The 14405-nt window shown below is 43.1% G+C and overlaps 1 protein-coding gene across 2 annotated transcripts; it reads left to right on the plus strand.

The window, feature by feature from the left end:
• Window positions 1-431: 431 nt before the first annotated feature.
• On the plus strand, window positions 432-13423 carry MYNN (myoneurin). 2 transcript variants are annotated; one of them, XM_080349329.1, is made up of 8 exons: window positions 432-480; window positions 1191-1489; window positions 3354-4156; window positions 5942-6101; window positions 6798-6976; window positions 7217-7300; window positions 7711-7797; window positions 9428-13423. In XM_080349329.1, exons 2-8 carry the CDS (start codon window positions 1224-1226, stop codon window positions 9694-9696), a joined length of 1848 nt encoding a protein of 615 aa, XP_080205455.1. In that variant the 5' UTR covers window positions 432-480; window positions 1191-1223; the 3' UTR covers window positions 9697-13423. The 2 variants fall into 2 exon arrangements, with proteins under 2 accessions (XP_080205455.1, XP_080205456.1); XM_080349330.1 differs by lacking the exon at window positions 432-480 and adding an exon at window positions 611-900.
• Window positions 13424-14405: the final 982 nt, after the last annotated feature.

Below are 14405 nucleotides of genomic sequence, written 5' to 3' on the forward strand. Positions count from 1 at the left end.
GTGTTTTTTACCGATCCAGGGCGCGCGGAGAGGAGCTGCAGGGCAGAAGCTGCGTTCGGTCCCTCCCGCCCGCCTCTCGGGCACCGCAGCGCGTCCCGCCGGCTGCGCTCCTGCTGCGGGTCCCGCTCCGCTCCGTCGGGCGCGACTACATCTCCCGGCATGCACCGCTCCCCGCCGCGCTAACGCCGGGCCCTGCCGCGGCGCGCTGCATTATGGGAGTTGTAGTCAGCATTTCTCGACCCTCCCGGGAAGCCGTTCGCAGGGCAGCCCAGCCCTACCCTGCCCGTTCCCCTCAGAGGGACGGGTCGTGGCCCCGTTCCCGCTCCCATTTCCCGTTGTGTCCTCCGGTGCCACCGCTGCCCCCCCAGCCGCCCGGACGGGCGCGACACCGGAAGTCACCTCCCGGAAGCGGCGCGCGCGGCGTCATCAGAACATGGCGGCCTGAGGCGAAAGCCCCTTCCCTGCCCGTCCCCTCCGCAGGTGCGTGAGGCGCCGCCGCCGCCCTCCTGCCGGCCCGGGGGCGGCCCCGCCGGCGCCGCAGCGGCTCTCGGGGCGGGCGGGCAGCGCCAGGGGCACGGACGGCGCCTGGTCAGCCGGACCTGGCCGCGGGGGACACGGGGGTGGCGGGGCCGGGCCCGGCCGAGGGCGGGCGCTGCGGGTCCGTCCCGTCCCGCGGCGAGCGGAGCCGGAGGGGCGCGGCTGCTGGTACCCGGCGGCACCGCGGCTGCTCCCCTGGCACCGAGGCGGCTCTTTCCCCGGACCCCCGATGGCCGCTCGGGACCCCCCGTCCGGGCTCTGCCCGTCCCCGATCACTGCGGCGAGGAGCGCGGCTGAGCCCCGGGAGCGGCTCGGTCCGAGCCCCGGGCGGCTCCTTTCTGCAACGGGCCCCTTGGAGCCCAGGTTTGACACGTTAGCTCGTAAGATTAGGCGCGGTAATCCTCTCATCTGGGTGGGGGAGCGGACACGTCTCTGCCCTCGCCCCCTCGGTCAGTCTCTAAAATTAGCAGCTCCCCAAGTGAAGGAGGATCCACCCATCTCCTTGTACTTCGTACAAAAGCACCACTGCGCCAGCCGCCCTGCAGGATTCAAGTGTGGAGTCTTCCCTAATCATTAACTTACTCCGTTAGGGTGGGAAACAAAGTTAAATCCTGTATGTAAATCGATCTTTCTGTTTTGTTTTGTTTTCGCAGATCAGGACGAAGAGGCTGCATCTCGTTATCAAAATGCAGTGTTCCCATCACTGTGAGCACCTTTTGGAGAGACTGAACAAGCAGCGAGAAGCCGGCTTTCTGTGTGACTGCACTGTTGTTATTGGCGAATTCCAGTTCAAAGCGCACAGAAATGTGCTTGCCTCCTTCAGCGAGTACTTCGGCGCGTTTTACAGAGACGCATCTGACAATAATGTTGTTTTGGATCAGACTCAAGTGAAAGCTGATGGATTCCAAAAACTCCTGGAATTTATTTATACGGGAAACTTAAACCTTGACAGGTAACATACGCTATTAAAGGGGGAAACAGAATAGGGAAATAAACTTTGTGTTAAGGCAGCACTGGGATTTTTGTTCTTTGTAATAAGTTCTGGAGGAACAAATAGTAGCAGGTATGATATGTATTAGACGTTGAAGATAATCTGGTTTTATGTTTTAAAATACCGAATGGTACGTGAGTGCCAAAACAAAGATATGTTGTCTGATATTTCACTGATGGATAGTTTCACTCTCTGAGCCTTTCTGTATTAATTGGAAGGGATTAACAATCTTTCATGATCTCCAAGAGAGTGAAGGATATGTGTATTCTTTCTAAAGTTGGATCGTAGAAGTAAATGTGTGTAGAAACCATGTGTGTAGTAGACTGAAGTCTGAGGAATGGATGAGGACAGGCACGATTTTAAAAGGTTCCATGTGTTACAATTTGCACAAGCCTTTACTTAAACTCTCATATCGCAGTGCCCTAAGTGTCTCACGGAAAAAAGTGTTTGCCCCTTTACTGTGTGGATTTTGTGCGCATTGTGTGTTTACGTGTACAGGGAGAATTCGTCTCTCTTAGGGAAAGAGAGAGATTATCACATGGGAGCTGTGACGCTTAGAACTATGTAGACCGGGATTTTAACTCTTTTCTCAATGTCTGCTGTCAAATGCATTTCAAAAAGCCTTGTTGCTATTGGTGCCTGAAAACTCGTCCCTGATAATTTAGGTACACAGATGCAGAGTGTTTGGTTTTTAAATTAGCTACAAGTATTACTAGATGAGCGTGCAGAGCCGTGTGGTGAGGTTAACAATTGGAGTGTTGCAAATTAGGCAGAGCAGAAGTGTGCAGCGTTCTTGACGTCTCTCTGGGACCGCAGCAGGAGAGTTTCTGGATTCGTTCTGAGCAGCTGAGATCTCTGAAGGAAGAGCAGGGTGAAAGTACAAGTCTCACCCAGCGGGAGGTGACACCCGCAGCTCTGCCCACATGCAGCCGTCACCTTGTCCTGTGTCCCTCGAAGTGGCTGCTGCAACTGGCTGCAAATGCGGTTGTCCTCTGTGGTGGGTACGCAGGGGACACCAGGAGGGTGCACATCGAACTCAGCGCTGGTCCAACACAGGACACTGAAACAGTTGTGTTCATGGACAGAGCGTAGTTGTGGCTACTTAGTTATTGTTTAATTACATTTCCTGTGTAATAGATCGATAGAATGATGTTATTTACCATTAATCTCTCTTCAGAGTGCTGTAGATTCATTGGTGGTACAAGTTGCCACCTTTTCAACGTTATTTTTTTCTAAACCATCAAGGCCTGTGTTGCAGGAACTGAAAATAGTGCATAGCAGTTGAAATGAGGACTTGCTTGGTGTTAACGTCGTCTGTGCGCAGCTGATACAGAATTAAGACTGTTTGCAAATCGTTTTATAAAACAGGATTAATACCTGCCTCCCAGAAGTGCTGAGGTGAATGCACTGCTTGCAAATTGCTTGAGGCTTTTGGCAGAAGGATTATAGAGTGATAATGTATGCATTTTATTCTCCAGTGTTTTATCTTTTTTTGCTGTGATTTCTGAGCTTTTTGGACCAACAGCCCCATGTCTAGCCTCACCGCCTTACAATTGGGCTTTAAGCTTAAAATTCTACAAAAGGCACAGAACTTAAAGTAAAATTATTAGTTCTGTGGCTCTGCAGATTCCACTGGCTGTGGTTCAGGAGTAATCGTGGTACTGGGGTCTTACAGCACTAAGAGATTAGATCTTCCTCTATATGTTCTTAAAGTTACATTTTCTGACAGTGTAACTTTTCAGTAGCTGTGTTTGATACAGTTGGTACAGAACAAACTTTTGCTATGTCCAGAATATTGTCACCCAAGTCTTTTTTTTTCTTGCAGCTGGAATGTGAAAGAAATTCACCAGGCAGCCGACTATCTCAAAGTAGAAGAAGTGGTCACTAAATGCAAAATCAAGATGGAAGACTTTGCTTTTATAGCTAATCCCTCTTCTACGGAGACATCCAGTATCACTGGCAATGTCGAAGTGAATCAGCAGACTTGTCTGCTGACTCTCCGAGATTACAATAATCGGGAGAAAGCAGATGCTGCTTCTGCAGAGTTGGTTGAACCACAGGCAAAGAAAACAGCTTTAGAAAAGAAATCTCCTCAAACCAAAAAGCGAAAGAAGAATTTCAGCTCCCCCAAAAGCATACAGAATAAATCCGGACAATATCAGAACGACGTGACCGAGAACGCATCCGTGGAAATGTTTTTAGATGCGAATAAGCTGGCCACGCAGATCACGGAACAGGCTGCCCAGGGCAGTGATAACTCCGAACTACAGCTGGCAGCTGTGGTGGAAAGCGAAACGTTGGCAGCTCAGGATCTTTTAGTTCAGACTATTGCAGCAAAACAGAAACGGGGAAAGCCCCAGCAAAGCTGTGCGCTGAAGGAGCACTGTCTGTCCAGCATAGCCAGCGAAAAGAACACTTACCAGCTGGAGACTTCAAGCGAAGAGCTTGACCAGAAGTTCTCCAAAGCTAAGCCGGTGTGCAACACCTGTGGAAAAGTCTTTTCAGAAGCCAGCAGCCTCCGTCGACACATGAGAATACACAAAGGAGTGAAGCCGTACGTGTGCCAGCTTTGTGGGAAGGCATTTACCCAGTGCAACCAGCTGAAAACACATGTAAGAACTCACACAGGTAAGCCGCTGGCCTCATCTCCGCGACTGCAGAGACCTGTAATCGCAGCCTGTGAGCGCAGGACTGAAAAGGTCTTTGCATTCTGACTTCTTCCTCTAGAACTGTTAGCTGCTGCTGGTATGCATACGGGGATAATACCTGTATCCGGGTAGCATTACGTTGTTTCAGCATTTTTCAGTACAAAATTATAGTTTCGACTTTAAATAGCTGGAGTGGACTTTAGTAGTCTGAGCATCTTGGTTTCTGGAAAGACTCAAAAGAGCTGGCTACCCTTTAACTCTGTAGAGTGATGGAATACCAAAAGCTATCACCAGTAGAGCATGAAAAACTCACTGTACTTGATATCAGAATTTCTGTTGCTTTTTTTAAAAACTTCTAACATATGTTTGACAACAAAAGTGGGAAAAAATGCAGCCTTTGATGAGTAGGTAATTTCTCCCATAAGGTCTTCCAAAAAGGTAAGGGAGGTGGCTGAATTACTACAGCATTTGGGATTTTATTCCATAAAATGTGCAGCTGAAATGTGCAATGGTGTTATGATCTCTGCATTCAATTCAATAGCATAACGAAAAGTTTATGTTGTATCAAGAGCTGTTGAACAAAGCACCAAAGAAAAATCAGTTATGAACACTGAAAAAGTTTGCGAGCAGCCGGTTGCTGGAGCCTGGGAAGAGATACAGGCGGAGCGCTGTGCTTGCTCATCTTTTCATGTGTTCTCTCTGGAGATGGAAGATTTGATACTGGGTTGTTTGGTTCTTCAGGCTGATCTGGTGTAGCTGTTGTGCTGCTGTTGCTTTTGCTGCTGGACTCAGCCCAGCGAGCAGCAGAGGGACCTGGTTTATGTAGTTTTCTTCCTTTTGCGACTGGCATTCAGGATTCTGAAGTAACAGTGAAAACAGATTAAAAATTGGTTATTTCTGCACCTTTTCCCCTTTGGAAGACTCTGAGCAGAGGCCAGCGGTGGAGCTCTTTCCAGGACGCTGTGAAGATTGAAAGGGGTGAAGTAGGAGGTGCTGAGATGCAGCTGCAGGAGAAGGATTTGCTTTTTCACTAACCAAGGGAGAGGGTTTCAAATATTGTCAGCCACTGATTAACCAAAGATTCATGTGCAAGATGGAGCTTGTGAGGAGCATTCAGGGACAGTTTGCTGCACTTTGAACTGTTGAGGGTGTTGCACTGGGAATTTTTGTGTGGGTAGGTAGGGAATTTCACGGTGCTGGTTGCTACATGTTACGTACTTTTATTTTTGATGTTTTTATGTGCACAGTATACTGAAGAATTGTTGAGTTACTGTCATCTAAGACTGTGGAGTTGCACAATGAGAGTGTTTCGATCACTAAGAAAACATGAATAGTCAGAGAAGTACCTGTAGCATCTACAGCAGGTGCTGACGAGAAATATGGGGGCACTAGACTGTACATTGTAGAGCTGTTGCTGTTCGACAGGCAAGAAAAAGCACATGATTTACTGGTCCTTCATCTTGAATATTCAAAATCGTAAATAGACATAACCAGCAAAAAGTCTGAAAATGTAGTAGTAGCATTCTTCATGCGAGGAAAATGGCATAATTAAAAATATTATTACCTTTTTCCTCTAAAAAGCAATGCATTCAAAAATGGTCTGTTATCTGCTATACTCCTGGCATGTTCCACTTTGGTGGACTGATGATGTCCAAGACGTTCTTTGTAAAAAGTATTACAACAGACACTTGAGCTTTGCTCAGGTAATGGATTGGAAAGTGTTCTTAGCAAATGCAGAGGGTACAAGGGTTTTGTTTTTCCCTAGGGGAGAAGCCGTACAAATGTGAACTCTGTGACAAAGGCTTTGCGCAGAAGTGCCAGTTAGTGTTCCACAGTCGGATGCATCACGGCGAAGAGAAACCGTACAAATGCGATGTCTGCAACCTGCAGTTTGCAACTTCAAGCAATCTGAAGATTCATGCCAGGTAGGCAAAAGTGAGAACCTGCAAATACTTACCTATGTGTTTATTTAAATGGAATAATGTACTCAAGCGTGAGCAAGAGTTACATACTCACATAATTTGGTCACGTCTACTCCGTTTCTCTCTGGTCTTCTCTCATACTGGACAACAGAATAATTACAGCTACGTACTTGTTTATTAGGGAAGCAGCTTGTGATTTATGAATGTTACGGCATACGTACTGGTATCCTTATGGCAATGATGTGGGAGTGGTGTTTGTTTTATTTTGGTTTGGTTCAGACTGCTGGTAGCATCAAGGAGGAGAGAGTTCCTTCATGGGAAGTGAAACAGAATGGTTCTTGCTCTTCACTGTCCTTTTGCAGGAGCAGGAATTAGGTTCCTTTGTTGGGAATTATCGCTTAATCTTTCAGTACACTGTAATGCAAAACTTGTTGCATTCTCATGATCCATTAACATGTGCAGGGCCTGTAGTTCAGTTCAGCTACCACTGAAATCACGAGCGCACTGATTCCCAGAGTCAACAGACGGTGATTTTTTGCTCCGTGAGAAACTGCTATCTCAAAACCAAAGTCACAGTTTTTTCAGTTTTTTAGTTCACAGAACATTAGCAGAAGGAACTTAGGGAATAAAATCCTAATTGAGGGAAGGTGTTGCTTTCCTTTCTGCCCGGAGATCACTGGTGTCTGTGTTGTTTGGCAGGAAGCACAGTGGCGAGAAGCCCTACGTGTGCGATCGCTGCGGGCAGCGCTTTGCTCAGGCCAGCACGCTTACCTACCACGTGCGTCGCCACACGGGAGAGAAACCTTACGTGTGTGACAGCTGTGGAAAAGCCTTTGCTGTCTCGAGTTCTCTCATCACCCATTCCCGAAAACACACAGGTGAGCAGAGATGGAGCACCGAGGTAGTGGGACAGGCCTGGCTGCCTGCGGAGGGGCTGGAGACAGGTAGTGACCCTGAAACCTTCGTTGGGAGTTACTCTGGAGTTGTCATTCAACTCCTTTCTCCTGTTCTTCCCTTTTGACTCCCTTTGGATGTTACCTCTTGTTTCATTTTGGTCAGTTCTTTATGTATATTCTGGTTTATGCATTGAAATAACAAACTCCTTGTGTTTCCTTTAGGAGAGAAGCCATATATCTGTGGCATTTGTGAAAAGAGTTTTATTTCCTCCGGAGAGCTCAATAAACATTTTCGGTCCCATACAGGTCAGTCTCCAGACAGGCTGCTTCCTGCACTATAAATAATATTCTACCCTTACCCTTTTGCCTTTAAAATATTCCATATTGCGCTGTAGCAGAGTTTCTTAATTTATGTATCTCTCTGTTTACAGAATTTAAAGAAAATATTTAAATATTCACTTAATTGCCTTTTTTTAGACTAATATCTGTGTAACAGCATAGGTGTTGATGTATAATCATGGCTTCTAACATTTGGGTTCTTTTGCTTAGTTTTAATCTATTACTCTGGAAACAATTTTATTCTGAATACAGACAAGCAGATAAAATAACAGTTACAAAGCTGCATTTTAAAATATGACATTGAAATCTATTATCCTACATCTCTGTGTTTTCTTTCAATTTCAAGGTTGTTCTAACAGCCAAACTGTTTTTCTCAGGTGAAAGACCATTTATCTGTGAAATGTGTGGAAATTCTTACACAGATATAAAAAACCTTAAGAAGCACAAAACAAAAGTTCACACAGGTGAGTTCCTTATGCAAAGAAAGGTTAAGAAACTACATCAGTTATTGTTTTCCTCCATGCTGAATAGGGTTTTTTTGATAGTAGCTCTCTTTAGGCCCAAAAGCATCCAGTTTAGAGGTATCCAAACCTTTTAAAGCATAAAGTACATGCTTTAAAGTAGATTCAAGACAAATTTCCAAGCATTTGCATTGCCAAAGCAAACACATGTTGACCAAAATAGAAGTGAATTGCTGCTGACAAGAATTTCTCTATGTGAATATTTACTTACTTGTCCCAGTAACTCGGGAGAGCTTCCCACATGAAGGCATAGTCTGAACTGTAGGAAGCTTTTTGCCTCTTCTGAATATGTTTTAGGAGTATGTCTTCACAACAGTAGTAACGGAGGTGAACAAGGCACGCTGGTTACAAGGGTTACTTTACATCTTGAAGGCACAAATATTTTTAATGCAACAGTGAAAGATTTTTTTTGTATATATGCAGTCAATGTTAATCCAAGTTAAAGCAAACACACAACATCAGACAGCTGGCAGAATGTTCCCAGCTGCCAATACTGCTCTGAAAAGACTTTTCAAATACATTCAAGTCCTATTCTAGATACCAGATTTTGATCAGGAAATTTTATGTATATTACTTACCTGTGGTACAAAGCACAGAGGTGCTCAGATCTCCAGCCTCTTTCAGCACTGGCTCCAGATGCCTCGTTATCTGTCCATCCTTCAGTCTGTTACAAATAATTTCCTTGCATCTGTCATACAGAAGGAATAATAGGTGTGTGTGTACATCTGGATCTGGACAGACAGAGCAGGCGAGGGAGAGGATGAGCAAACAAGTCGCAGACAGAGGCAGCTTTGAACGTGAAAAGCTTGAGCAGCCCCATTTAGCAAGTTCCCAGTGGAGCGAGGGTGAGGTGAGAGCAGCAGCGAGCGGGTCAGCCCTCACGGACACACAGACAGACAGACAGCAGGCAGGAGCGCTGCACCGCGGAAATAACAGGCTGCAGAGCACAATTCCATAGAGGAAGGGTCAAATATCCCAGGTGGCTTAGTCAGAAAGGTGTCCAAGAGCAGTGGCGGGCTGCATTCACACAGGAAGGCAGTGAGGAATCTGTTAGCAGTGATTTAAATTAAGAATAGAAACTATTTTTCTCAGGTGACTGGATAAAAACTGTAATGGTTTTGAGTAGGATGGAGTTAACAAATGTTTTCTTCCAAATAAGTTTATGGATGAATAAATTACTGTACATTGCTGTCAGTTAAAAGAGAGAATGTTTGGGTGTGGCTGCAGTTCTTATTTTTTCTGGGACGGAAAATCTTAAGGAAACCTTCATAAATAAACCTGATCTCCAAATCTTTGTTCACTATGATTTTAAGGATTTGTTCTCTGTACAGTGCCAAATAGACATCAAGTAGGAACGTGTGAGCTATGTAGTTGTCATGCTACAAGTAGCAGAGGATGCGATTCTCAGTGGTTACGTTGTATTTACTGCTGATTTGGGCTTCGCAGCATGTGGAAGCTGCTGACAGCCCAGCTGCCCGGGCAGTGTTTGACGCTCCAAGTGTCTGACGGTCATTTCAAAGGGAATTTGCAGAATTTTTGCAGGAGCTTTTGAACTTTTTTCTTTTCCCCGCAGGATCTGAAACTCCCCCTGATTGTAACGCGCTTGATAATTCTTTCAATGAACAAGAATCCGTTCAGAGTCAGAAAAGTCCTTTATCGGAGTCCATAGACGTGAAACCCTCAGAGATGTCTTTAGCACTTCCCCTTCCCATTGGGACTGAAGACCATCAGATGCTGCTGCCCATGACGGGCAGTCAGTCTCCTTCATCAGAAACGTTACTAAGATCTGCTGTGACTGGATATTCAGAACCTCAGTTTATTTTCTTGCAGCAGTTATACTGACGGTGCAGTATGGAGCCATCGAGGTAATTTGGTCATGAACTTGGGTACTTTGGTAAGATGAACATAAGCAAGCCAGCAGTCACACTTTTTGAATTGGACCTGGTCTTTTTTTCCTTTTGTGTAAAGACACTTGTAAGGCATTTCCTTTGTGCAGTGCTGTCTTTTGAGTTTGCTTGAATTGTGCTCATACACAATCAACTTTCTCTTTGCAATTAACACTGATTTCTGGGAGACGATTCCTTTCCAGCAACACCTGCCTTAAGAATTCTCTGTTAAATATCTTTATGTGTTTTGGAGATCTCCTCCCATGTTCCTGCTGATCCGGTGCGTCACAGTGTCATTTGAGAGCAGACGTTTAAAGCCATATTTGATAGTTTATTAACCCAGAGGTGTAAGGGGAAAATAGTCATTTGAATGTATTAACACTAACAAGCTTGTACTCCTGCATTCCAAGGCGATGTAACGGTACGTGACAGAAGGTAGGCCTGTGCTCTGGTGAGGTGCTTGCAAAGAATTGCTGCTGTGTGCCAGCAGCAGCCATCCTGAGCTGAAGTCTGACCAGAGAGAGAGAAAGTTTTGGGTATATTTTCCTGATAAGGCAAGTAAAGGAGTGGTTAATTATTTTTTTCTATAGTATGGTAAGTCAGAGGGTTCTAGGGGTATAGATGCTACTGGGTATTCTTTCCAACAAGTCACCTTTTTCCCCTTTTCTTTTATTTAAGTGAATCTAGCATTGTTTTATCTTGTCCCAGATTTATTTTTCACATCCTTAAAATTCCCCAGTTTTGGCACAAACAGCAGCATTTGCTCAAGAGAGCTGGAACGTGGATATTGTAGATGAGATTGAAAGATGCATTGACTTAATGTAACACATGACTTATAGCTTCATAATCCTTTTTTGTTTTTAATAGTAGTGCTTCTAGTGTTCCACAGTAGGTACAGAAAAGGAAATAAATCCTGCCCTTCACTGTGAAAATAATAAAGTGAATGCTACATGAAGAACATTGAGGAAGAATAAACAGATCAGATTGCTGTTCTTCAAGGCAAAGGGTTGTTAGAGTAGGACTGATTTGTTTTAATTGAAGTATCTATGTATTGCTTTCTATCTCATGTCACTTGTCCACAGTAAATGCACAAAACTAGTATCTAGCAAGACTGATACTGTACATTTTCAAGAGCAACATTTTTAGTGTCTTGGTGGGGTTATCACTTTAAGACTTGTTGACAATAGGAGTACTTTTATACTCTATTTTGCCAGTTTGTGCCATTAACATAATGTAAGCATTATTTAAGTAATCGTCAAATTAGTAAGGAAACATAATAATGTACCAACAATGCATTTAAAGATATTATTTGTTGGTTATTTCCTTGGTGCTAGCATTTTACTTCCACTGATGCCTTGTGTCCAGACACTGATAAATAGAAGAGCATAGAACATACCTCTTAACCAATTCTGTTCTACATGGAGTAATAATTAATCTGCACCTTAATTAAACAGACTTGTGACAAATTTCTTGGAGGATTCCATTTAAATATTTGGCAAATGGTGTCGTGGCTCCTCAGCATGACTCTAGATTTTTGGAATTTTTTTTCCCTCCCCTCTTCCTACATTTGTAGTTGTAATAGACCTTTAACTGCTTTGTGTTGATTGTCTTAAGATGCGACGTGTTTAAAACTCAGCTTCTCGATCATATTCTATGCTTTAATACATGGTCAATTTGCTGATAAAGTCTACTGTGGACAGCAAGGAGTACAACCATACTCACCAGGAGCATTCTTAATGCAGGCGCTTCTAACTGTCCACTAAAGCTAATTACTGTCGTACCTGCCCACCCTTTATTTTCTTTGCTATATCTGCACTACAACATTTATGACCAGCTCATTTCCTTCAGAATGCTGGCAAAGGACAATGGATTAAGTTCTCTGATATTATTCTTTCCTGTTTGGCATTTTCCCCTTCTCCCCCACTCCCCTTTTATTTTCTAGCTCTGTTATTGATGTAGCACATAAGGATTCCTTAGTCTTGCCATTTATGACTGAAGAACTATAAAGATGAACATCTTGACTGTTTAAAGAAAAAAAGTGAACTTTACACACTTGTCCTAAGGTTCCTCTTTACTTTCTCTCTCTGAAAATAGAGCAGAAGTCTTGGGATAGACATAGGCTTAGTCATGAATACTGACAATAAACAATACCATACGATGAATAAATTTCATATTTAAACAGCTTTGGAAGATAACAAAAGCATGTTATTAGTTTATCTGAGGAAAAGTATCTGAAGATTAACAGATCCAGGATAAATAACAACAAGAGAGAACTAGCTCTGGAAAAATAGTTTTTAAAACCCCACATTCCTGCATAGAAAATGCATTCCATAACTCTGTGTGGTTGGGCTGGTTTTATATTTCTGAAATTATAGCTTATTACTGTATTCTTAGATTTCAGACTTTTTTAAAAAAATACAGTGCTTAGATTTATACAGGATTTGTTTAGATACTTATACCAGTAGCACTTGCTTTATTAGTCATTTAGTTTTCTTTATAGACAAGAAGATAATTATTTTTTACAAGACAACAATTTTAACCTTTCTTAATAGAATACACAGGCTTGTAGTTTTGTCTTGGAGCAATAATTTAGTTACCTGCACTCTTGAGTCCTCATCTGAGAGTTTTGATTTTTATCCTCACCTTTCGTGAAGATATCTCACCTGCTGAGGTATGATCTCTATGAACTGTATTCATTTACTAGAATATAGATTTTAAATATATATATATATATATGTATATAACTATTTGTAGGTGTGTTGAGGCCAGGTGCTGCAGGACCTGAAGACACAGGTCCTTATTGTACCTTTTGCCAATAGTTGCATGGAAATCAGCTGCACATCTAATTCCTGGGCTTACAGATTCCGAGTTCATTTTGGAGGTACAAGGTTTATAACAGTATTGATAACTGTCTGGAAGGGATTCATATGGGAAAGCATGGAATTTTTTTTAGGCAGACATCTCCTTCTTGAGACCTACCCACAAAATGAAAGAGGGAATTTCAATAATTCCATTAACAGTAATGTAGAGAAAATGACATGATTTGTCACACCGTTGTTTCAGGCAGTTTTGCACTGATGTCGGTGCCAGTTTTACCTGAATAGATTATCTGCATCTGGAAATTTCTGAATTGGCTGTTCAGAAATCTTACTTGAGAATAATTCTTCCAAATATGTGCCTAAATGTGAGCACTAACTGAGCATGACAACTTTTCTGAAATCATGTGTTTCAAAAAAACTTTCAAGGATGGACAAGTCCCATGTTAAGGATTTCAGGGCTGCAATCATGGAGAGGCTGTTGATAAGCCTTGCAGAATTAAGTTCAGTTAAGGACGAATAACTGATTTTTTGGTTAAATTATTTTTAAAGTATCTTTCATGTATATACAATTTTTCCTCTGTTATTTGTATATAGCTCAACTCTCAATTTTATAATCCCCTGGGAAGGGAGGGGGTTGTACATATTTAGCCTGAAGTGTTTTCTGTTAGAATTTAATAAACTTGTTTTGTAATTTTCCCTCACCTGGTGTCTCCTGTTTCTAACTGCAAGGGGTAGCAACAGAAGGAGGGAAACAGCTTCACATAACTACGGTCAGAGCGCCCTGTCACCCACAGGAGCCCTTTGCGCAGCTACTACTACAGCAAGGATTACGATATTTTCTTCTCAGCAGTAAACAAACCTAAATTAAACACAGACTTTATTCTACTTGATTTGAGGTGTTTGGGGGGGGGGAAGCTGGTTGTTTTGGGGTTTGTTTTTTTGTTTGTTTGGTTTGGTTTTTACTCTGTTATTTATTCTTTATACTAATTTTTAACAGGCATGTTTAGAGTTGCAGAAGATCACAGTAGTGAAAGCATTTGAGCAAACCTCTGCTGTCCTATTTGGTGACTTTCTGTTTAGGAGCATAAATCAAGTCACTTCTACAGGTACAAGATGAGTAGGTGGAAAGAGGAAATGATTTAATGATTCCCAGGTTTTTAAGAAGCCTATATCCAAACCATTAAATGATTTTTAACTACCATTATATACATATGTCATCTTATTCATGTATAGGAGTTGCTTCATGGCTAGAATGACAGAAATATTTTTAAACAGTTTTCCAGAGACAGGAGGAAATAATGAAACCAATCTTGGTGTGTTTCATTTGTAGTACAAGAAACAAGTACATCCTCCAAGTTCATCAAAATACCATTTATATACCAGTAAAGTCAGGCTGCTCACTTTAAAGTTCCAGTGTTACGGTTGTGAAACACTTAAGTTCATTTAGCTTGGTTTTAAAATAAAACAAAACAAAAAAAGAACAAAAGCACACCATTACTAAGTCAAAGGAGAGAGTATATAAAGAACAGTAGCAACAAAGGGGTTTACCCAAACCTCTCGGCTTTAACAAGAACCATTTTTTACAGCGTATCTGATTTACTGTCAGGCAAAGCTGGTGCCCAGCAGCACTCCTGGGTGTCAGTTTTTGTCGGTTTGATCTGCCTGGCTGCACTCCAGCCTGCAGAGGTGCAATAACATTCACTACCAGTGGGCTCTCCCGGCTATGTGGACACAGGCCTGCAGAGACTGTAGCCTGGGAAGGACAAGGAGAGCTCTGCTGCTGCAGGAGAGGACCCTGTGATCATGGAACCTCATCCACAGGCGCTGCTGCTTCTCTGATCCAGCC

This window comes from Nesoenas mayeri, assembly GCF_963082525.1.
Source record: "Nesoenas mayeri genome assembly, chromosome: 9".
Taxonomy (NCBI): Eukaryota; Metazoa; Chordata; class Aves; order Columbiformes; family Columbidae; genus Nesoenas; species Nesoenas mayeri.